Source organism: Calidris pugnax, unplaced genomic scaffold (genome assembly GCF_001431845.1).
Source record: "Calidris pugnax isolate Ruff unplaced genomic scaffold, ASM143184v1 scaffold135, whole genome shotgun sequence".
Taxonomy (NCBI): Eukaryota; Metazoa; Chordata; class Aves; order Charadriiformes; family Scolopacidae; genus Calidris; species Calidris pugnax.
In genome coordinates this window covers 1,948,235-1,970,426 of record NW_015090961.1, presented here as the reverse complement: position 1 = coordinate 1,970,426, position 22,192 = coordinate 1,948,235, and the positions used below count along the sequence as shown (strand labels likewise).

Genomic DNA, 22,192 nt, shown 5'->3' with positions numbered 1-22,192 from the left:
AGAAGGTCTCCCCTCAGCCTCCTTTTCTCCAGGCTGAACACCCCCAGCTCCCTCAGCCTCTCCTCACCAGACTTGTGCTCCAGACCCCTCCCCAGCTCAGTTGCCCTTCTCTGGACCCGCACCAGCCCCTCGATGTCTTTTTTGTGGTGAGGGGCCCAGAACTGGACCCAGCCCTTGAGGTGGGGCCTCCCCAGTGCCCAGTACGGGGGGACCATCACCTCCCGAGTCCTACTCCCCACACTGTTCCTCATCCAGGCCAGGATGCTGGTGTCCTCCTTGGCCACCTGGGCACACTGCTGGCTCATCTTCAGCCAACAGTTGACCAACACCCCCAGGTCCTTTTCTGCCGGGCAGCTCCAGCCACTCTGCCCCATCCTGTGGTGCTCCATGGGGTTGGTGTGACCCAAGGGCAGGACCCGGTGCTTGGCCTTGTTGAACCTCATCCCATTGGCCTCGGCCCATCCATCCAGCCTGTCCAGATCCCTTTCTTAAAGTATGAAATTTTGCAGTATATCATCCTTAGGTAGATTACTCTCCTGCTGCTGATTTCTGTCCTGCTGCTGCACCACCACCAAGACAGAAAATGGGTTTTCAATACCAGCCTCTCTGAATTCCCCGTGTGATGTTGCGTCCTCTAGAAAGGCAGGTTAATTAGTGACTCGAAGCTAGAAATGACTTTTCCACCCAGGTAAATGTGCAAGCTTTTGATTTGACTGCAACGAAGAGTTTTAACCATAAAGCCCTTCACAAAGAGTCTATCAGTGTGAAGCACATTTTGACTTTTCTCATTTGTTTTTATTCCTGCTGTCTGCTTTTCTCTGGAATTGACTTAAAACTTGGGACAAAAGCGCAAAAAAAAAAAAAAGGACCCAACAAAACCCCAGAGTTATTCATTTAGAAAATGTCGTGCAGCGAGTGAACAAAGGGCAGTTTTAAATTGAGAGTCCTCAAGGGAGCTAAACACAGGCTGGCTCCTTTGCTCTAAATTCTCCCCTGAAATTCCATATATCGCCAGGCCCTCTGAATAGGAGAGGGTGGGAGAAGGCAGATGGGAAGCTGGCTGAGAGCTTTTTGTCCTTCCTTGCAAAAATCAGCCCTGGAGCCAGCATTTCGGGGGGAAAACCAGCTGCCCAGGGGCTGCTTCAGGTCCTTCAGCCCTTCAGGGGTTTGTGGAAAATATTAAGCATCTGTTGCGGTGTGTGTTCTGGGTAGAAGAGATGGGAAATCTGTCCTAGCATTATTAATTAGAGATAATAAGGCTGTGTGGAGGTGGCCTGGGTGCCTCCTGTGCCTTGGACAGGCAGGGTGCTGGGGTGGGGTGTCCTGCTATGGTGCCATCTGCATGGAGCAGTGGCTGCTGTGGGGACTGTGGCAGGGCTGGTGGGGGTCTGAGGGGTCTTTCCCCGCTCCAGCACATGCCTCTGTGTCGTTTGTCTCTGTTCCCTCTCCGGGGGTCCCTGGAGTGGCCCCTCCTGGTCACCGCTGGAGAGAAGAAGGGCAGAGACATGGAGTTGAGCTCCATGGGATGGAGCTCGTGTTCCCCACGGTCTCCCCCGTCCCACTGAGCTGCCCTCTCCAGCCAAGGGACACGGTGGGACAAACTCTCTTGTGGGCATTGTGTCCTACCTCTCTCTTTGCCCACATGGTTGGCTCCTCATCTTTCTGAGAGCTGCAGAACAGGGACAGAAGAAGGGTCCCTTTGGTGCTGCTTTGTCACCCTGTGTCACCTGAAGCTGGTGCCAGGGGAGGTGCAGTGGCCTTGAGCAGCCTGGCCTTCAGCTGTGGCTGGACCCTGAGGGGATTTGCCATAAACTGGAGCGAAACTCGTTGATTGCTTTATTAGTTCGATGGTTTTAATTGCTAATAGTGGAGGCTGGGTGTCTGTAGAACAGCCAGGAGAAGGGCAGGACCCAGCAGAGCTCTGGCAGTTCCTTCTCTGGCTGTCACTGTAGGTGAGCTCCAGCCTGCAGAATGATCTCTCAGCCCTTGGCTGAGCTGCCTCTCCTTTCTTGAGGCCCAGATCCCTCTTGAAATAACATTACTTGCTCCACTTGAGGCATTTACCTTCTTCCGTGCCAGTGCTTTACTTCTGGATTTGTCACCTGGATCTCATTCCATCACCTTTCTTCTTCCAAGTTTTCCTTTGGAAGAGTCAGACTTCCACAACTTCTCAACGTGATCTGCCCTCTCACTCCACTTTGAGCCTCTAAATTACTGAAAAACAAGAAGAGACAAAAACATCCTTCAGTGCAGGAAGGACATGGACCTGTTGGAGCAGGCCCATGGAGATGCTGGGAGGGCTGGAGCCCCTCTGCTGTGGGGACAGGCTGAGAGAGTTGGGGGGGTTCAGCCTGGAGAAGAGAAGGCTCCGGGGAGACCTTAGAGCCCCTTCCAGTACCTGAAGGGGACCTACAGGAAAGCTGTGGAGGGACTTTTTACAAAGGCAGATTGTGATAGGATGAGGGATAATGGCTTCAAACTGGAAGAGGGGAGATTGAGCTGAGATGTGGGGAAGAAATTTTTCCCTGTGAGGGTGGTGAGAGCCTGGCCCAGGTTGCCCAGAGAAGCTGTGGCTGCCCCATCCCTGGAGGGGTTCAAGGCCAGGCTGGATGGGGCTTGGAGCAACCTGGTGTGGTGGGAGGTGTCCCTGCCCAGGGCAGGGGGGTAGCTCTGGTGGTTCTTTAAGGTCTCTTCCAACCCAAACCATTCTGCGATTCTTCGTCTGCAGGTAAATCTGGTCCTGAATGAAGGGAAGTCCCTGGGCCTCATGATCCGAGGAGGGGCAGAATATTCCCTGGGCATCTACATCACTGGTGTGGATAAAGGTTCTGAAGCAGAGAGCACTGGCTTGAAGGTAAGAGTTACCCCCGAGTGGGCTGGGGGGAGGTAGAGCTTCACGTGCTGTGGCTGCAGGACCATGTTGGCACGTTCCTGCCCTCAGCCCCCAGCCAAGCGGGGCTCAGTGGAGAGGTGAGCATTGCATTTCTGGGGATGGCTTCTCAGGGCAGGTTCTTTAGACATTTTGGATACTAAACCTAGAGGGAGCAAGGTTGTTGTGCAGAGAGAAACGCAGCCTTACAGCTTCTGGAGTAGGTTGTACTTGCCTTCTGCCTAATTTTCCCTCCTTGAGATAGCCTGGGGGACATTTTTGGTCTAGGTATCTGAGAGTGCAGCCTAGACCTGGCAGGTGAAGAAAGTCACTCTCACCTCCCTGAGCTGGCAGAGAAGAGTTTTCCATTAAAGCTCCTGGTCCTGTGCCCTCTTCCTGCATCTTGCATCCAAACTCATTATGTTGGGAGCTCGTCTTTCGCACAAGGTGCTTGTAGGCTGCCTGCAGGGAATGTGTTTAGCTGCGGCGGTGAGGGGAGGCCAGGCTTGCTGCGGTGGAAGCAGGTGTGTGCTGGTTTCCTCCTGCAGTGTTGGCACCGGTAAGGACCATGTCTTAACAATCAGAAGCAGCAGAATCACCCTCAGGGCTAGAGAAGATCTGATCCGTCAGCAGCCTAATTTGGTGTGACCTCCAGCTGCGTCAGGCTCCCTCCAAAGTCAAACGGGCTCCTGAAGGATGCTCTGTGGGTTGGCTGAGCCCTTCTGAGGATGGACTGGTCCAGAGTCCTACAGTTTTGCTGCAGACCTCTTGTAAAGCGGGATCTGTTTCATCCCACTGTGTACACATGCATGCACATCACCTCCAACTCCTCCATCCTTCCTGCTGCACCAGCTTTCAGAACAGGATGGGACAGCCTGGGACCTCAGCTGTTCCTGGAAGGGGGCATTTAGGGTGAAAATTGTATACTTTCTAGGACATACACCAGCAAAATAAGTTGAAAAGGGAGCTGTTGGACTTTGGGTGCAGCATCTCTGTGCTGCTGATGGATGGGGCATGTTTGAGACTCAAACTTCCCAGGTTGTAGTGTTTTACTTCATCACTCAGGGGTTCTTTCTTGGTGTTTTTTCTTTCTCTCCATTTTTTTTCTCCCTTCAATCACATCGTGCCCACTTTGCTTCCTTCTGTGCAATCTCGTGGGCTCTGAGAGACAGTGCTTTCCCTGCTCCTTGTGTCAGGCAAGAATCGATGGATGTTGAACTCCATAACGTTCTCTCAATCCCCTGAAATGATGCTGGGCTGCTGAGGATCGAGGGGTAATCTGCCCTGATCCCCTCTCTGTCTTGTGAAGTGATATGTTTCTCCCTTGATCAGCCCCAGAGAGGTCAGGGCTAAGCCTTCAGCTTTGCTCTGGTGGCCCCATAACATCACTTAAATCTGGAAAAGCTGGTAGCATGAAGTGAGTGGACAGTCTGGTGGGAAGGGCTGGGATTTGGGCTGGGACAAATGCAATCCTGTCCCCTCAACTTGCTCTGGCACAAAATGTTGCATCTAACCGGGCACTGAGGTCACCAGGGTTCCCTTTATGGATAAGGAGACCTTTGTAGGGGTAATGCAAGCCCTTCTGAACTTAATTGTCTGCTGCAGGCTCCTGTTTCTTTCTGCTGATTCTTTTTGACACGGAATGAAAAATGCTGAACTTGGAGATTTGGATCAGTCCGAGCCTTAATCTCTGTCTTTGTCCCCAGAAAATTGGGTTTTGGACCCTGCCGTGTGAGAGGGTCACTTAGGCACTAGGGATGAGGAGCTGTGGGAGCATCTCAGGGAGATGGCTTCAGGGCAGTCAGAAGTGAGAGCTGCTGGTGAGGACATCCTGCAGACCATCCTTCTCTCCCAGTGTGTACGTTACTGGGCTGGCCACCTCGCAGTCACTCTGCCTGCACACCCAGCCAGGGTACACAGCACAGGACAGTTTCTTTCTGCCTCATGGAGCTGGAAGGAGAGAGACTGGCTCGAGCTGCCCTGGGTGTCACACAAGTGAACCCATCTGAAGCCAGCCTGTTTGTCCCCAGTGCCTGCTGACCCTGTGCCGGAGTGTCAGAGTCCGTCCCAGAGTGTCATAGAGTCATCTGGATTGGAAAGGACCTATAAGATCACCAAGTCCAGCCATCAGCCCAACACTGCCCAAACCACCACTGACCCATGTCCCTCAGCACCACATCTACCCGCCTTTGAAATACCTCCAAGGATGGTGACTCACCACTGCCCTGGGCAGCCTATTCCAAGGCTTGACAACCCCTTTGATGAAGAAATATTTCCTAATATCCAGTCTAAACCTCCCCTGGTGCAACTTGAGGCCATTTCTTCTTGTCCCATGGCCTGTTCCTTGGGAGAAGAGACCGACCCCCCCTGGCTACACCCTCCTTTCAGGGAGTTGGAGAGAGCCAGAAGGTCTCCCCTCAGCCTCCTTTTCTCCAGGCTGAACACCCCCAGCTCCCTCAGCCTCTCCTCAGGAGACTTGTGCTCCAGACCCCTCCCCAGCTCCGTTGCCCTTCTCTGGACCCACTCCAGCCCCTCAATGTCTTTTTTGTGGTGAGGGCTCCAAAACTGGACCCAGCCCTCGAGGTGGGGTCTCACCAGTGCCCAGTACAGGGGGATGACCCCTTCCTTAGAGTTCTCATAAACACCAGAAGCCTGAAAAATTAAAGACAGGAAAAGAAAAAGAAGTTGCACTGTTTCCCTAAGGTTCTTTCTGTATTTTTCATATTTAGTGCTTCCGTCTTGCTCCAAATCCCTCTCTTCGCTGCACGGGGGAAAATTGCTGCTTTTCTTTGTTCCGTGCCCCCTCCGGGGAGCTCAGCGCAGCTAATGCCACGCTGCAAACTCCTACACGCAGGAGAAGTCACAGCAGCGTAACACAGGGCTTTAACCCTCCACCTCTCGTTTCGTGCCTGCCAGGAAGGCAAGAAATTAATGGCAGAATGATAGAATTGTAGGGTTTAGAAGGGAGACAGCAGCGTAACACAGGGCTTTATCCCTCCACCTCTCGTTTCGTGCCTGCCAGGAAGGCAAGAAATTAATCACAGAACCATGGAATTTTAGGGTTTGGAAGGGAGCTTCGAAGATCATCTCGTCCAACCTCCTGCCAGAGCGCTGTCATCCAGAGCAGGTTGGACAGAAACATGTCCAGGTGGGGTTTGAATGAATCCAGAGAAGGAGACTCCACCACCTCCCTGGGCAGCCTCTTCCAGGGCTCTGCCACCCTCAAAGGAAAGAAGTTCCTCCTCATGTTCAGATGGAATTTCCTGTGTTCCAGTTTGTGCCCGTTGCCCCTTGTCCTGTCACCAGGCACTGCTGAGAAGAGCTTGACCACATCCTCTTGACACCTGCCCTTCAGCTCCCTTGGGGGAGCTTGAGCCCATCCTCTTGACACCTTGCTCAGCACTGATGAGGTTCCCTCTCAGTCTGCTCTTCTCCAGGCTGAACAGCCCCAGGTCCCTCAGCCTTTCCTCAACAGAGATGCTCCAGTCCTTCATTGCCACGCTCTTCTTGATGCCCTCCAGGATGCCGTTGGCCTTCTTGACTCCCCAGGGCAGAGCAGAGGGGCAGGATGACCTCCCTCCACCTGCTGGCCACGCTCTTCTTGATGCCCCCCAGGATGCTGTTGGCCTTTGTGGCCACCAGGACACATTGCTGGCTCATGCTCATCCTATTGTCCGCCAGGACTCGCAGTGCTTTCTCCTCAGAGCTGCTCTCCAGCAGGTCAGCCCCCAACCTGTCCTGGTGCACGCTGTAGGTGATGCCTATGGAGTGGTGTGTGCTGCTCCTCTGTGTCCCTTCCAAGCAAGGTCCCAAGTCTTGGGACAATATTTACACACAGGAGCCTTTGCTTATAGATTCTTTACACCTCTCTCCTTGCTCTTGTGTTTTCTAGGAGCTGATTTGTGTGTGCCAACAGGCCGATGCTTTTCTGAATGTCAGGCTTTATGTGATTTCAGATACGCACAGACACTTCCCGCCCTGATTTGTGTACGCTGCAGGCCAGAAATTGAGAGCTTCTTGGAGGTTTGGAGATAAAGAAGGGCCTTTTACGTTCCGCTGTTAGACGCGGTCGGGTGTAGATTGCATCCCCTACACTGCTCCAGGTGCTGGTGGAAGGGATGTCATACCACCAGGAGGGAAGAACTGATGGGTAAATGTGATTTCCAGATAATTTGTTTCTCTCTAAAATAGAAAAATTGTGGGTTTGTTCCACGTGGGCTCAACCCAACCTTGGTCGATGGGAAGGTTCCCGCTGCCTTCCCAGGTGGTGGTTCCCTCTGGGGGTTTTGCTGCTTTCACTGAATTTGTTACCAGAGTTGTTCGAGTGGATTCTGCCCAGACATTTTTAAGGAAAACCTTCTTGCATCTGTGGCACCAAATGAGAATTTTTGAATGTTATAATAACATGTTTTCCATTTCCCTTGAATTTTGCTTAAAGGGCAAACACCACGATATTGAAAGCCAGCCAAAACCAAGGAAGTTTCTCTCCGGCCCAGAAGCTAAACTGGCTTTCTCTGGTTGCAGAAATGGAGGCTGTGGTCCCGAGAAGTGGGTCCCAGAGGGGACCTGGCCCTGCTGGTGCAGGGACTCTTGTGCTGCTCCCTCCAGCTTCCCAGCCACGAGGCAGAGCGCTCTGCAGGAACCAGCACAGAACAGGCTGGATGGCTGCAGCCAGTCCATAATGAATTATTCATACTCTTGGCCTTGGACTTGTTTATGTTTATTCATTCATGAAACTTCTGACGATACGTTCTTTGGGCCTGTTTTAAAATAAGCTGCCTTGATGGAAGCTCTTGGGCTGGAAAAGGGTTAGCAGAGGGCTGCAGAGGAGGAAGGTGAGGAGTCTTGTTTGCTCTCGGGTTCTGTCCTTCTTGCCTCCTTCATGACATTCGCAGCGATGCCATCCAGGAGCTGAGCTCCTTGTGCTGATGTTTGTGGCTCTCCTCATCCTGATTTCTTCCTCATTCGTTTTTTTCTGATGGTGTATTTTGTCAGGATATTTTTTTTAAGCCAACATTATATTTTTTTTTCCCCATCTCCTTGACCTTTACATCAGAAATAGCAAATTTCAGGTAGCTCTCTTTGAACAAACAACTCAATATTGAGTTCCCAGCGCAAAGGCTGGGGTAAAAAGAGGCTACAGGATCCATGTATATCCATATACAGACAAAAAGAGACTGTAAATAGGAAGAGGTGAATGATTTTACGTCATCAATGGCAGTATGAAGCTGCCTCTTGAAAAATGGCTTGTATTTTGAAGTCTGCACATAAACAAAGATGCTGAAAAAGGGGAAGATTAAAAAAAGAACCTTGTCGCTGCCTCAGAGTCTGGGGAATAGCTGTAAGGGAGAAATTCAACGAGGAGGTGCGTGGTTGTGTACGCAAGATGTACCCTTTCCACTGGAGGCAGTGTGGAGGGGTCACACAATCACAGAATGCTATGGGGTTGGAAGGGACCTCTGGAGATCATCTAGTCCAACCTTCTGTCAGAGCAGGGTCACCCAGAGCAGGTCCCACAGGAACGTGTCCAGGTGGGTTTGAATGTCTCCAGAGAAGCAGACTCCACCACCTCCCTGGGCAGCCTCTGCCAGGGCTCTGCCACCCTCACAGGAAAGAAGTTCCTCCTCATGTTTAGATGGAACTTCTTATCTTCAAGTTTGTGCCCATTTCCTCTTGTCCTGTCCCTGGGCACCACTGAGAAAAGACTGACCTCATCCTCTTGCCACCCACTCTTTGGATATTGCTCAGCACTGATGAGGTCCCCTCTCAGCCTTCTCTTCTCCAGCTGAACAGCCCCAGGGCTCTCAGCCTTTCCTCATCAGAGAGATGCTCCGTTCCCTTGAGCATCTTTGTAGCCCTGAAGTTGATCCTCCCAACAATGTCACGTTTATGGTACAGACGGTGCTTAAATTGCTTCTCTTCTGGGAGGCCACCAGAAACCTCCCCACAGCAGTGCCCAAACCACTGCCTACCCCAGGAGCCCATCTCCTCTCCTTGCATGCTTTCATTTCCAGCCTGGATTTGTTCCTCGTATTTGTAATGCAAGGTGGTTGGGGAAAAGAACATGTTTTCTGACAGCACTTGGAACCTCTGTTCCCTTGCCCGGCTCCCAGAGCTGTCTCTCATCCTTCCAACAGCCTGCGTTGGCCTTGTTGGACATGGATCATCTGCCCCGACCCGTTTCCCTCCTGGGGAGGCTGAGTACCTTCTTATTTTTCTCTGAGTCTTAATTTGACCCTTTCCAAATCGATTCATGCTTTTTCCTGCCCATATTTGTAATTTCCTAAGGTCTGCTTTTGGTAATTATTTGTGCTAGAGAGAGACTCCTTCTACTTTAGGGGTGTCCACGAGTGTAATTTAACCTCTCTTCTAGCACATTAGTGGCATTAAATAAGACTAGTGCTGCTGCCAAACCATTTGGCATCCTGTTAGCCCTCTTATTCCCAGCTCAATTTGGTGTCGTTTAACATTAATTCATGTTTAAAATCTCAAACCTATTTTTCTGTCTGTGTAACTAAATTTCTCCCGAAGTCAATTTTGATTATTTTTAAGAGACTTTAGGTGCTTAGAACCCTTGTCTTGAGCCCATTAAGTTTCTCTTGACTGCACCTCCCTTTCCCCATGTTATTCTCTCTGTCTCCAGAAACAGAAGGACTCCAAGCCCCTCCTGGAGGTGTGTTATTTCTGCTTCTTGCCTGCAATCTCTCCCCTTTTGCATGTTGTGTTCAGCCCCTGTGCTTCAGGGTTGATTTTTCCCTTAAAAATGAGAATAATCCCATTTTCGAAGTGGTCAGGCACTCAGCAGGTCCTCTTGTGTCCACCCACCATTAGCTGAGCCCAGCTGAAAACCTGTTCCTGAAATACAGGATAATAGTTTTCCTGTGTTTTATTATAATGTTTTTGTGTCTTCTTATTGCTTCTTTTATTCTGTGCTGGTTTGGAGCTCTGCATACAGCAAATAATGTGCCAGGGCCAACGTTTGTTTTAAGATATGGTTCTTCTGCAGTCTTTTGATACCTTCCCAGTTGTCCTTGACATTTTTGAGGGGAAAAAAAATAATTATTATCTATGTTAATTAGTAAAAAATTCTTTCTAGCTCTAATAGCAGCCTATCATCAAGATAGGCTGATCTACAGGCATTTGGGCTTTGCAACGATTCCCTTATCTGCCCTTCACCAGCAATTATTTTTGCAAGGTCTTTTTTTTCCCCCCCCTGCATGAGGTGCTCAAAATTATCTGAGTATTTTGTGGCTGGTTGTTCTCACCCGGTGTTAATATTCCAGCAGCACCAGATAGAGGTGGGCTTGTGCTGGGAACTCTACTGATGAAGCACAAGAGATCAGAAAGCCATAAAGGACTTTGAATAAATGTTGAGGCAGAGATGAAGGACAGATGTAGCTTGTCCAGGGCCCCCCTGGTCTCCCCGGGATTGCGAGGGCTTGCCAGGTTCATCTTGGTCCACCCCTGAAAGGAGAAACTAAAGGAAGGTTATTAAATCTGTATAGCTGTCTTGCACAAAAAAATCATGAAAGTTTAATCCCTGATATGGAAAACTATTAAAGATTCATAATTGCAATAAAACTATCTAATCAAATTTGGATTTTCATTGTTTCGGTGCTGCAGTGAGCCCGGTGCTCCTCATTTTAGCAGCTCAATCCACTGTGGGGGGAATTGCCCAGTGAATTGGAAAGACCTGAGAGATGATGCTCATTGCACCTGAATGTGTGTTTCTCTTGGCACTTGAGGCACTTGTGGAGTTCTCCTCCCCTGGTCCATTGGTGGTCAGCAATTTCTCAATTGTTGCTCGAAGCTGACAAAGCTCCAGGGGAACCTGAGATATTTGTGGAGTCTGAGGGTGGGGAATGTGGTCGTTTGTGTCGTTTTGCCTTCCCCTGGGCTCCCTCCCTCCTGGTTTCCTGGTCTCCATGGATGAGCTGAGGTGGAGCTGGCTGCCCCTGGCTCTCTCTGTGCAGAGCTGAGGTTGGCTCCAGGCTGATCTGCCTTTCAAACCAGGGAAGTCTCACATCCCTGGTACGTGGTTTTTGGCAACCCATCTGTGCTGCGCAGCCCGCTGGGCTTGGTGTGAGTGTCCCACCCTGACACAGCTCATCTCTGTGCTCCTCCCCTCCAACCAGCCCTGCAAAGGGCCACCATCCCCTGCTCCTGACCTGCCAAGTCTGCTGGCCTTCCATAGGGAAAGTCAGAGGAGCCAGAAGGAGTCAGAAAGCCAGCCAAGAGCAGAGGGCTCTGTTTGCAGGACCTTTGACCATCCTACTGGAGCCAAAGCAGAAGATAGTGCTGCAGGACCTGGCCTGGGCCAACACGGGCCTCGCGGTGGCCCTTGCAATGTGTCTGTCTTCTCCTCCCTCTTCCCTTCAAGCTGCAGGTTTGCATCAGCCCAGCTTGAAGGAATCGGCTCTCTTCTTGGCTTGCTGTAGGACTCTGGGTTTATCTCTTACCTACAGCATCTCTTTGCCTCATTAGCTGTGCCGCTGCCTCGTTAACAGCGGTTATGAAGGGCTTTTAAGGCGTAGGGCATTAAGGTGTAAGGCAGAGGGCATCAGCTGCCCCACGTGAGGACAAAACTCAGGTGCCCTGGCAGTGGTGTTGGTGGGGACTGGGCTCTCCGGTGCTGCCGCAGCCCTTGCTGTCCACCAGCCCCTCAGTTTGTCACAGGGGAAGGAACTGTCCCCAAAAGAATGAGGCAAATCTGCTGAAGGTCACTGGATGGAGCTGGATGCAGAGCTGAGCTCTGCTGCATCTGAGCTGCTTTTCCTCCAGGTCCTTTTCTCCTGTTGACGCCACTCAGAGAGTCCTTGCAGCCTCACTGAGCATCCTCTGTCCTTGCATCAGAGGGAAGGGTAAACAGGAGCCCTTCTCTGGCTTTATCATTATTGCCAGCATTGTTTTGTAGAGCTCCATCAAGCTCCCTACACATTATGTCCTCTCTAAATTTAACAGGCCTAATCTTTTCGATCTGTCCTTTCGCAGGCACCTTCATCTGCCACTAATCATTTCTCTTTCCCTTCTCTACAACTTTTCTCTCTGTGTCTCCTTGCTGGGCAGGCAGAGCCGTACCCAGGGACACGCGCTCACAGCAAGGTCACACGTTCGCTTGGATATTGCCATTAAACTAGTTTGAGCTATTCTTGATTTGTTTCTTAACCATGGTTTCCCATCATTTGGGAAAATGGGCATGTTTTCTGGGTCATTCTCCAATCACAGCTGCACCCTGAGCTGTTGTTGATAGTTTTTTACCTGTGTCCATATTCAAGAGGCGTCAGTTCCACCTCAGCCGGTTGCAAAGTCCTGCCTGGTTCTTCAAAGCACCTTTACCAGCCCCTCCTGACACCTCTACTCTGAACTAACCCAAATAGTTGAGTGTTGCTGGTACATCTGGACTCCCTCCTGGGCTTGCTCTCACCCTGCTGGTGAAGGCATCTTAGGATCTTCTTCCCCACCTTTTGGATGTTCAATAACAGGTTCTCCCTTTCCTTTTCATCTCTTTATTGCTTCTCAGGGAGATCCTGTGCCATCTCTCCCTCTGCATCTATTTTTGTGACTCCAGAGGAGCACAAAGGTCTCCATATATGACCCTCTATGGCCAGGGAGGGAAGCTGCCGTTCCTCTGGCACGTGGAAGCTCTGTCTCTGTAATCCCTTAAATATCCTGAGTGATACCGATTGTACAAGCTCCATGCAGTGGATTTGGGGGGTTTCTTCTGCCCTCCCCTGGAAAGCAGGCTGGAGGCACTCCAGAAGTGCTCCTGGAGCTTTGTGCTGCTCTGAGGCCATTCCACCTCTCAGCTGTCATGGTGGCCACCCACCAGTCCAGGACAGTCCTGGGGCTTCCTGCCACCCCACAGCGGCTGCCTGATCCTGTAGTCGTGTGGAGAGTGGGATGAGAGGCTGAACCAGCTGAAAGCCAACCCTGCAAGAAGCAGCTGTGAGTTTGTCACATCCATTAACTGAGCCAGATGGCTGCTGTGGGACAAGTGGAGGGAGGGGGGGGACATGTGAGAGCTGAGCTGGATGGGAAGAACCATCCTGGAAAGCCTTGTGTGGATCAGCTAACGCTTTGACAGTCTTCAGCTGCACGAAGGGGAGTCCCCAGTGCTTTGCAGCCTCTCTGTGTGGACCATGGGTCCAAGAGGTTCTCCAGGTTCCAAGAGTTTCATCCTGGCTTGGTTTTGCGGTTGGGAGGAGAATGGATCCAGGGATGGGGCAGCCACAGCTTCTCCGGGCAACCTGAGCCAGGCTCTCACCACCCTCACAGCAAAGAAGTTCTTCCCCACATCTCATCTCCATCTCCCCTCTTTTGGTGTCAAACCCTTCCCCTTCGTCCTATGCCTCCCCTCCCTGACCAAGAGTCCCTCCCCATCTCTCCTGGAGCCCCTTTAGGGACTGGAAGGGGCTCTAAGGTCTCCCCGGAGCCTTCTCTTCTCCAGGCTGAACCCCCCCAACTCTCTCAGCCTGTCCCCACAGCAGAGGTTCTCCAGCCCTCCCAGCATCTCCGTGGCCCCCTCTGGCCCCACTCCAACAGCTCCATGTCCTTCTGCTCTTGGTGGCCCCAGAGCTGGAGGCAGCACCTCAGGGGGGTCTCCCCAGAGCGGAGCAGAGGGGCAGAATCCCCCCCCCTCGCCCTGCTGGCCACGGGGATGGGGGTGAAGCCCAGGATGGGGTTGGCTTTCTGGGCTGCCAGAGCACGTTGCTGGCTCATGTTGAGCTTCTCATCCACCAACACCCCCAAGTCCTTCTCCTCCTGGCTGCTCTCAAGCCATTCTCCTCCCAAGCAGTATTGGTGCCTGGATTTGTCCATCAGTCCTACTGAAGCCCCCAGCCTTCCTCCGTCTCATCTGGCAGTGCTGTGCCTGGAGAGCAGCTGGTGCAAGCTGTGAGCCTCTGCTTTTGGAATCTTCAGCACGGCTGTAGCATAAAACAGCATAAAATGTCCAAGTGCAGGGACTGTGCTGTGATTTGTGGGTCACCTGCTATTTCCTCGGATCAGCAACTGCTTCCCTTCCTTGCTGGAGCAGCAGATGGATCTCTCGGGCTTTATGCTGAGCTCTGAGATTTTTCTGGTGGTCCTCCTGACGTCCACTTTCACCCCAGCAGGGTTCTGGGTAGCACTGGGGGAAACTTGGGTGACAGCAGAGTCCCAGCCCACCACTTGGCAGTGGTTAGTGGTGGCTTCTCACTGGAGTCAGAGTCTGGAGAATCAATCCCAAGCCCTCTGAGGCTTCCTTAACCCAGCAGAATGAGAGGGACTGGGCTGAAAGGATCACGTTGACTCCAAGTTGTTGTCTTAGACTTAGAAATTCCACCCCCTCCCTCTTCTCTCCTCTTCTTCCTCCGAGATGGAGGTGGGTTATTTAAAGGAGTGTCTCATTCTGCTTGCACTGCAGCGTGAAGAGATTAAGACTGTGTTTTGACAGAGCTGAAGAGAAACCCATGGTTAAGCAAAGATATGAAAGAGAAGTTTCAAAGAGGTGGTTTATCAGAAACAGGGTGAACTGGGATACGGGAGTGAGGAGGAGTAGCACCAAATGCCCTGGAAGCAAAGAGGAAGAGGACCTGGGATGAAAGGGGAAATGCCAGATGAATGCTGTGTCTTGAACATGGCCAGGCTGTCAGGGAAGCTCCTGATGACAGCAAAGGCCTGGCCATAAACTGAAAGCTTTCAGGAGCAGCTGGGGAGGAAATGGGAGGAGAAGGGAGATGAAGTCCAGCTGTCCCTGATCGCAGACTTTACAGAGAGCTGGAGGCGGTGGTGAGACACTCGAGTTGAACCCTCCCCGCTCCACACAGAGATCCAGAGGTTGGAGGCTTCCACAGATGGTTCCTGGCCTCCCAGATCAGCAGGAGGGACTGGGGCTGGAAACCTTGATATGCTCTGGGGCTCATTTCTAACCGAGTTGGTTGGAAAATCTGGTTAATGGAAGGGACTGGGCAGACTGGTCTGACTTGGGATCCTAAACAGGCTCCTCAGCCTGATCCTTTACTGGTTGTTGGCTTGAGTGCTTGAGCTCCAGCCACCAGTGCTTGGTCCCTCTCCCTTGTTATTCTTGGTCCCTCCAATTGCTGTGTCCCTGGTTTGGTGGTGGGTTAGACTGAGTAGCCTTTCCCTGGTGGGAGAAGGCAATATATTCCCAACAGGAAAGCCCCCAGCGCCTGCCAGCTCACCCCATCCTCACTCCGCAGGTCGGAGACCAGATCCTGGAGGTGAACGGCAGGAGCTTCCTCAGCATCCCCCATGACGAGGCGGTGAAGCTCCTCAAGTCTTCCCGCCACCTCATCATGACGGTGAAGGACATCGGGAGGCTGCCCCATGCCCGCACCACCGTGGATGAGACCAGGTGGATAGCGAGCTCCCAGATCGGAGACACCCTCGTCAACTCCCCAGGGTACGTGCTTGGTGGACCTCTTGTGAGCTCCTTGTGTCCATCTGTCAGCTCAGAGCTCCTGGCTGGTGGACGCAGTCACCCAGGGTGGGTGCAGAGCCCTGCTACATGACATGGTGGCAACCTGATGCTCTGAGATGCGCGTGGGCAACCTGTCAATGGGGGCACACTGCGTTCTTGGCCATGTGGCCTCCATATCTGGTGCTTAGAAGACAGCATCTCTGGTTTGTGAGGTGGGTCAGGTCTGGACAATGTGCTGCTGCCCTTTCCTTGTCCTCTCAGGCCAGAAGCTTTTAGCCTCCAGGCACAGAGAGGAGAGAACGTAAGAGATCTCGTGCTGGGCCTCCGGTGATGAGTGATGGGCACGTGCTGCTGGGTGCTAACTGATCTTCTCCCTTCTCGCAGGGCAGTGGGCAACCATGCTGCGGAGGCCACAGCCAGGGTAAGAGATACCAGACCTTCCTGATGCCTTGGGGGGGAAAAAAAAATCACCGTTATTGTCTCTTATTTTCCATGGGAGGGAGGGCTTTGTGCTCCTGATTATAAAAAGGATGTTAGTTTTATGAGGTTTTATCTGGCTCTAGCCCTTCCCCTCCCCATCTCACGTTGCCAGCTATGTTCCTACAACCAGTCACACACTGGGTGTCCCCTCTCCTGTGCCGCTGGTGGGTCAGCACATCTGGTTCCTCGCAGCCTGGAAATGATCACGTGGATGGCCAAGGGGCAATGATCACACACGGGCAAGGACCATGGGGGCTCCTTCCACCCTGCAGAGGTGACCGTGACACCTTCCACGTGGTGGCTGTCAGCCCTAATGGCTCCTGGGATCTTTCCCACCCCGGAGCAGAGCTGAGCCAGCCTTCTCCAGCACACCAGTGACAGGGACTTCACCCACTGCTGGGACTGTCTCTGTGCCAGCCTGTCTTCTCCTAACGCCTCTTGGCAAAGCCTGTTTCTTTTAAATGGAAATGAAGCAGGGAGGTTTCACAGGTGGCTCTGGCTGATAAAGGCTTTGAGCTGTTTGCTGGCAAAACATGCTCCCCAGCCTCAACTCCTCTGTCTCCGGGATAGTCAGGCTCTCTCCTGGCTCCATATCCCTGTGCCAGCACTGCCTGGGAGGGGAACAGCAAGGACCTCCTCTTAGAAATCCCTCTCAAAGAAAAAAGCCTTTCATCTGCAGCCAGACACGTCTCTCCATGGGAGTCCTCTGGTTGCCAGCAGCTCTTTCTTCACCAGGATCTGCTTCCAGTTTGCAGCGGGGGTGAAAGTGCCTTTTACACATCATGGGAAGCTTCTGTAAAGATGGGAAGCTTCTGGATGGCCCCAGTGCCCCCAGGGCTGCCAGGAGGCAACACAGGCTGCTGTTAAATCAATAACTGGTCAAGGGGCAGCATCCATGAAGGCTCAGCAGAGCTGGGAAGCTGCTTTATTTATTCAACTGGTGCCACGTAATCTCATGGCTCTGGAGTTACTCAGCCAAGTAGTGACACTGAGGGAGCAGCCGTGACGGTCAGTCCTTGGGGGTGACTGCCTCTGGTCCTTCTGGGCACCCCCCTTCCAGTCCCACTTCCCAGCTTGGCCACAGGTAGTTGGGTGAGAGCAGTGTGGGCTGGTGGGCAGAGCCAGGGGCAAGGGGACAATTCTTGATCCTGCCTGTGTTTCCCAGCTGTCTCAGCAGAGGGGTGGCTTCCCTCCTTTCAGCAGCTCATTCATAGAATCATAGAATTGTCTGGGTTGGAAGGGACCTTTAAGATCGTCCAGTCCAACCATCAACCTAATTCTGATAAAAACAAAATAACCCATCACTGACCCATGTCTCTAAGCACTATGTCAACCCATCTTTTGAATCCCTCCAGGGACGGTGCCTCAACCCCTTCCCTGGGCAGCCCAGTCCAAGGCTTCATAACCCTTTCCGTGTAGACATTTTTCCCAATCTCCAATCTGAACCTCCCCTGGCACAACTTGAGGCCATTCCCTCTTGTCCCATGGCCTGTTCCTTGGGAGAAGAGACCGACCCCCCCTGGCTACCCCCTCCTTTCAGGGAGTTGGAGAGAGCAAGAAGGTCTCCCCTCAGCCTCCTCTTCTCCAGGCTGAACACCCCCAGCTCCCTCAGCCTCTCCTCAGGAGACTTGTTCTCCAGACCCCTCACCAGCTCCGTTGCCCTTTTCTGGACCCGCTCCAGCCCCTCGATGTCTTTTTTGTGGTGAGGGGCCCAAAACTGGACCTAGCCCTTGAGGTGGGACCTCGCCAGTGCCCAGTACAGGGGGATGATCACCTCCCGAGTCCTACTCACCACGCTGTTCCTGATACAGGCCAGCATCCCAGGCCAAAACCTATCTCCTGTCTTCTTCTGCAGCCCGTGTTTTACCGGGGCCTGGCCGGCTCGCAGGTGACACTGAGCACCATGGTGAACCAGACCCGGGTCATGCTGGAGGAACAGGCACGGCACCTGCTGAACGAACAGGAGCGGGCGACCATGGGCTACTATCTTGATGAGTATAAGGAAGGCAACATCTCCGTGGACGCTCTGGTCATGGCGCTCTTCGAGCTTCTCAACACACATGCTAAGGTGAGGCTCCCACCAAGGTCAGGGACAGTTTCTGGTACCTGGTGGACTGAGCAGAGCCATTGTCACCATGTGGCTCGGTGCCTCCAAGGTTATCTGCTCAGCGTCAAGGGTGAGGGGGTGAAAGCAAAATGTAGATGTAGGACATGATGGGGGATACAGGCTGGTCTTCGGTGCCAGAGGAGCTTCTGGTAAAGTTTAGGACCCAACCTCCTCATGTGTTACCCACTGGTACATCTCGTTACCACTGAGGAACAGTGTGGGAGGATGGGTCTTCACCTACCCAGGAGTATGGTCGTGCTCCAACCTCTCTTTGGTTGTCTGTCTGCCTGGCCCAGTTCTCACTGCTTTCAGAGGTGCGGGGCGTCATCTCCCCGCAAGACCTCGACCGCTTCGACAACCTGGTGCTGAAGAGAGAGATCGAGTCCATGAAGGCCCGACAGCCCTCGGGGCCTGGCGTCGGCACCGACTCCTACTCTATGATGTCCTACAGCGACACCGTCTCCTCCTCCAGCAGTCACTTCACCGCCACCACCGTCAGCTCGGCCCGGGTGAGTCCCTCCTGGCTCTTCCTTTGTCTTTCAGCAGCAGCCCCAAGACAAACTCCTTTCCCTGGAGTGCTAGAAAAGCATTTCACCCCACAGGAAACCCTGCTCAGGCTGAGGGTTCCCTTAATCCATGCTTCCCCCATGGATTCCCTCTAAGCTTTTTACTTTTTCCTGCAGTAGCATGATTTGTAGGTGCAATGAGGTGATGCAGTGACTCCTGCTTGGTATCTCTGTGCCCCAAAATTGAGATGCTGCTCTCATCTGCATGGGGAAGGAGGACATCTGCCTCCCTTCCAGGGCCTCCACCGGGCCACAGGAGCTCCATCCATGCAAAAATCTCAGTGACTTGTGGCTGCTGTTCCCCAGCTCTGGTAGTTGCTTTTAAATCACATCCTTAAAGACTCCTGTTCCCTGTCCCACTGGGGACCACAGTGGCCAGACCAGCTCCATCCTGTCCCAGCGTTAAGCTGCAGCACTCCCTCCCACGTCTCTCTGCCCGGGCCTTCGTCGCACGCACCGCCTAATTAAGTTATCCTAATCACCTCGGAGTGTGCAGGCGCACAATCCCGAAATTAATTTCCCGGCCGTAAAATGCCTTTCATCGTAAATGCATTAGCAACCTTGGAAATTAAAAACCTTGATGAAAAGAAGGGATGACAATGGGCTTTTCTGCAAGTTTGACAGCAAGGAAAGGAGCCCCCGGCCAGGGCGAGTGGGGTTGTGCTGTGGAGGGTCCAGGCAACAGCCAACAGGGGGGTGTTCCTGGGGGCTGTTCCTCCCTGCACAGCGTGCTCCAGCCTTCCAAGAGGCCTCGGAGAGGTTCAGAGCATCAGAGCTGTGCTTTTGTCCCCATGACTTCACAAACAGCCCGTAGGAAAGCCATCTGCTCCCTTCAGGATGGATTACGGGGAGATCCTTTTTGGGTGAGGATAAACCCAGTGAGTTTTGCTCTACTCTCCGAAGGCCTGCCAAGAAAGCCTTGCTGAAGTTTCTGAGGACTAACAAAAGTCTGCCAGGGGTTGTGTGCTGAGCGTGGCACCCTCTTCCCATGCCATCCCCGTGCCTGGGGCTGTGCCTTTGCTTCGGGTCCCTCGTTTTCTCCCTCCTGCTCCGTGACACCACGTGCCAAGTGTTGCTGCTTGGCCTGGTGTGTGAGTGGTGGCCCAACCCCACCATGGCACACGAGCCCAGAGGTCAGGGTGCTGTTCTGGCGTAGAGGAGGGAGTGGACACCACTGTTTTAAGAGCTTTTTTCCTGAACACATATCCCTCAGTCGCACTACAGGTTGTCCTTGGCAGCGTGTCACCTCTCTCCATGGGCATGAGAACATGCCACCCCTCTGAGCTCTGCCGTGGGTGGTGGGAACACTAACACTTGAGATGGTTGTCACCACTGAAAGCAAAGAGCATCAGCTTATCTCAGCTGGCAGGAGAGAGAGGAGAGGGGCAGAGCTCCCAAACTGTTTGCCCCCACTGTTGTCACCCTCCCCAGCAGCAGGGGCTGGTTTCACCCTTCCCATCCAGCCCTGGGTGCTGGGTTCCTCAGGGTGGGTTGTGGGGGGGGAGGGATGCATTGTGGTGGGATTTGCTTCTCTTGCTGGTTTGTTCCGCAGCCTCCCTGACGTTACCTTTTCGCTTTTGTGCTTGTTTGAATCTGCTTTTCCCCTCGCACGTCCCCAGGAGCGACTCCTGTGGCTGATAGACCTGATGGAGGTAGGGGCGGGGTGGCCATGGGAGAGGGTTTGGGGGGGGCGTGTGGACAGGTGTGGGGTGGGAGGGAGGGAAGAAGTGGGGGGACAAACCACCCAGGGGCCAGCCTGCAACTCCACCACGTGAACAGCCACCTCTTTTCACCCATCCACCACTGTTTTAAGAGCTTTTTTCCTGAACACATATCCCTCAGTCGCACTACAGGTTGTCCTTGGCAGCGTGTCACCTCTCTCCATGGGCATGAGAACATGCCACCCCTCTGAGCTCTGCCGTGGGTGGTGGGAACACTAACACTTGAGATGGTTGTCACCACTGAAAGCAAAGAGCATCAGCTTATCTCAGCTGGCAGGAGAGAGAGGAGAGGGGCAGAGCTCCCAAACTGTTTGCCCCCACTGTTGTCACCCTCCCCAGCAGCAGGGGCTGGTTTCACCCTTCCCATCCAGCCCTGGGTGCTGGGTTCCTCAGGGTGGGTTGTGGGGGGGGAGGGATGCATTGTGGTGGGATTTGCTTCTCTTGCTGGTTTGTTCCGCAGCCTCCCTGACGTTACCTTTTCGCTTTTGTGCTTGTTTGAATCTGCTTTTCCCCTCGCACGTCCCCAGGAGCGACTCCTGTGGCTGATAGACCTGATGGAGGTAGGGGCTGTCAGCCGTCTCTGCCTTTTCTTCCCCTGGGGTTGGATCCGGAGTCCCTTTATCCTGCAGCGCAGGAAAAGACTCAGCCTGGAACCAAACCCAGTTGGTACCAGAGTCTCCTGTTTGCACTAAAGCCCTGGGTGCTGCTCATACTGGGTTTTTAGAAGGACCAGCAGCTTTGATGCCTCTCTGCCTTTTCTTCCCCTGGGGTTGGATCTGGAGTCCCTTTCCCTTGCAGCAGAAGGAAAAGACTCAGCCTGGAACCAAACCCAGTTGGTACCAGAGTCTCCTGTTTGCACTAAAGCCCTGGGTGCTGCTCATACTGGGTTTTTAGAAGGACCAGCAGCTTTGATGCCTGATGGACCCCAGACTGCCCTTCCTGCCTTGTTGCCTCTTCCTGCTGCTGTGCTGTCTTACGGGCACCCTGGCTAAATACCAGTAGGCTGGTCACATCCCATCAGGGATCCTCAGGGGATGGGGGAGAATTGTCCTTACAGTCTGCAAAAACCTGCAGGGCAGGAGGAGTCAGAGCACTCGTGTTACGTGTGTTCAGCCTTGGAGAAGTCCTCACACAGAGTTTAAGGAGCGTAGACATGGATGCAGGGAGAGCTGGAAAGCAGTTCTGAGGAGAAGGATCTGGGGGTTCTGGTGGCCAGTAAACTCTCCATGGGCCACCAATGTGTCCTTGTGGCCAAGAGGCCAATGGGATCCTGGGCTGCGTAGGGCAGAGTGTGGCCAGGAGGTGGAGGGAGGTCATTCTCCCCCTCTGCTCTGCACTGGGGAGGCCACCACTGGAATCCTGCCTCCAGTGCTGGGCTCCCCAGTTCCAGAGAGACAGGGAACTGCTGGAGAGAGTCCAGCGTAGGGCACCAGAGATGATGGAGGGATTGGAGCATCTCCCTGCTGAGGAAAGGCTGAGAGAGCTGGGGCTCTTGAGCCTGGAGAAGAGAAGGCTGAGGGGAGACCTTCTTCATGCTTCCAAGTGTCTAAAGGGTGGGTTGAAGGAGGATGGAGCCGGACTCTTTCCAGTGGTTCCCAGTGACAGGACGAGGGGCAACGGGCACAAGCTGGACCATGGGAAGTTCCACTGCAATGTGAGGAAGAAGTTGTTTGGGGTGAGGGTGGCAGAGCCCTGGCAGAGGCTTCCCAGGGAGGGTGTGGAGTCCCCTTCTCTGGAGATCTTCAAGCCCCACCTGGCTGCTCCTGAGTGCTGTGCTCTGGGCAGCCCTGCTTTGGCAGGGGAGTTGGACTGGATGGGCTCTAGAGGTCCCTTCCAACTCTGACAGTTCTGTGATTCCATGATAACAGAGCTCTTGGTTGGGAGGAGGCTGAGGAGAGCTGCAGGTTTGTGCCCTGCAGAGCAGCTCCGTGGTGCGGAGAATGTTCCCTCCTCCTCCTCAGAGGGTTGATCACACACAGCAGTGGTGAAGCTGAGAGTTTCTAGCACTGCTTTGGTGGGGAGGAGCTC

General features: G+C 53.2%; 1 protein-coding gene across 3 annotated transcripts in view; it reads left to right on the top strand.

The window, feature by feature from the left end:
- Positions 1-22,192, top strand: part of DFNB31 (deafness, autosomal recessive 31) — a 79,608-nt gene that overhangs the window by 41,043 nt on the left and 16,373 nt on the right. For all 3 annotated transcript variants that reach the window (XM_014952299.1, XM_014952298.1, XM_014952300.1), the window contains exons 3-8: positions 2,729-2,854; positions 15,070-15,272; positions 15,675-15,711; positions 17,626-17,838; positions 18,174-18,386; positions 20,063-20,095. In XM_014952299.1, coding sequence (XP_014807785.1) covers positions 2,729-2,854; positions 15,070-15,272; positions 15,675-15,711; positions 17,626-17,838; positions 18,174-18,386; positions 20,063-20,095 — 825 coding nt within the window. The remainder of the gene's footprint in view (positions 1-2,728; positions 2,855-15,069; positions 15,273-15,674; positions 15,712-17,625; positions 17,839-18,173; positions 18,387-20,062; positions 20,096-22,192) is intronic.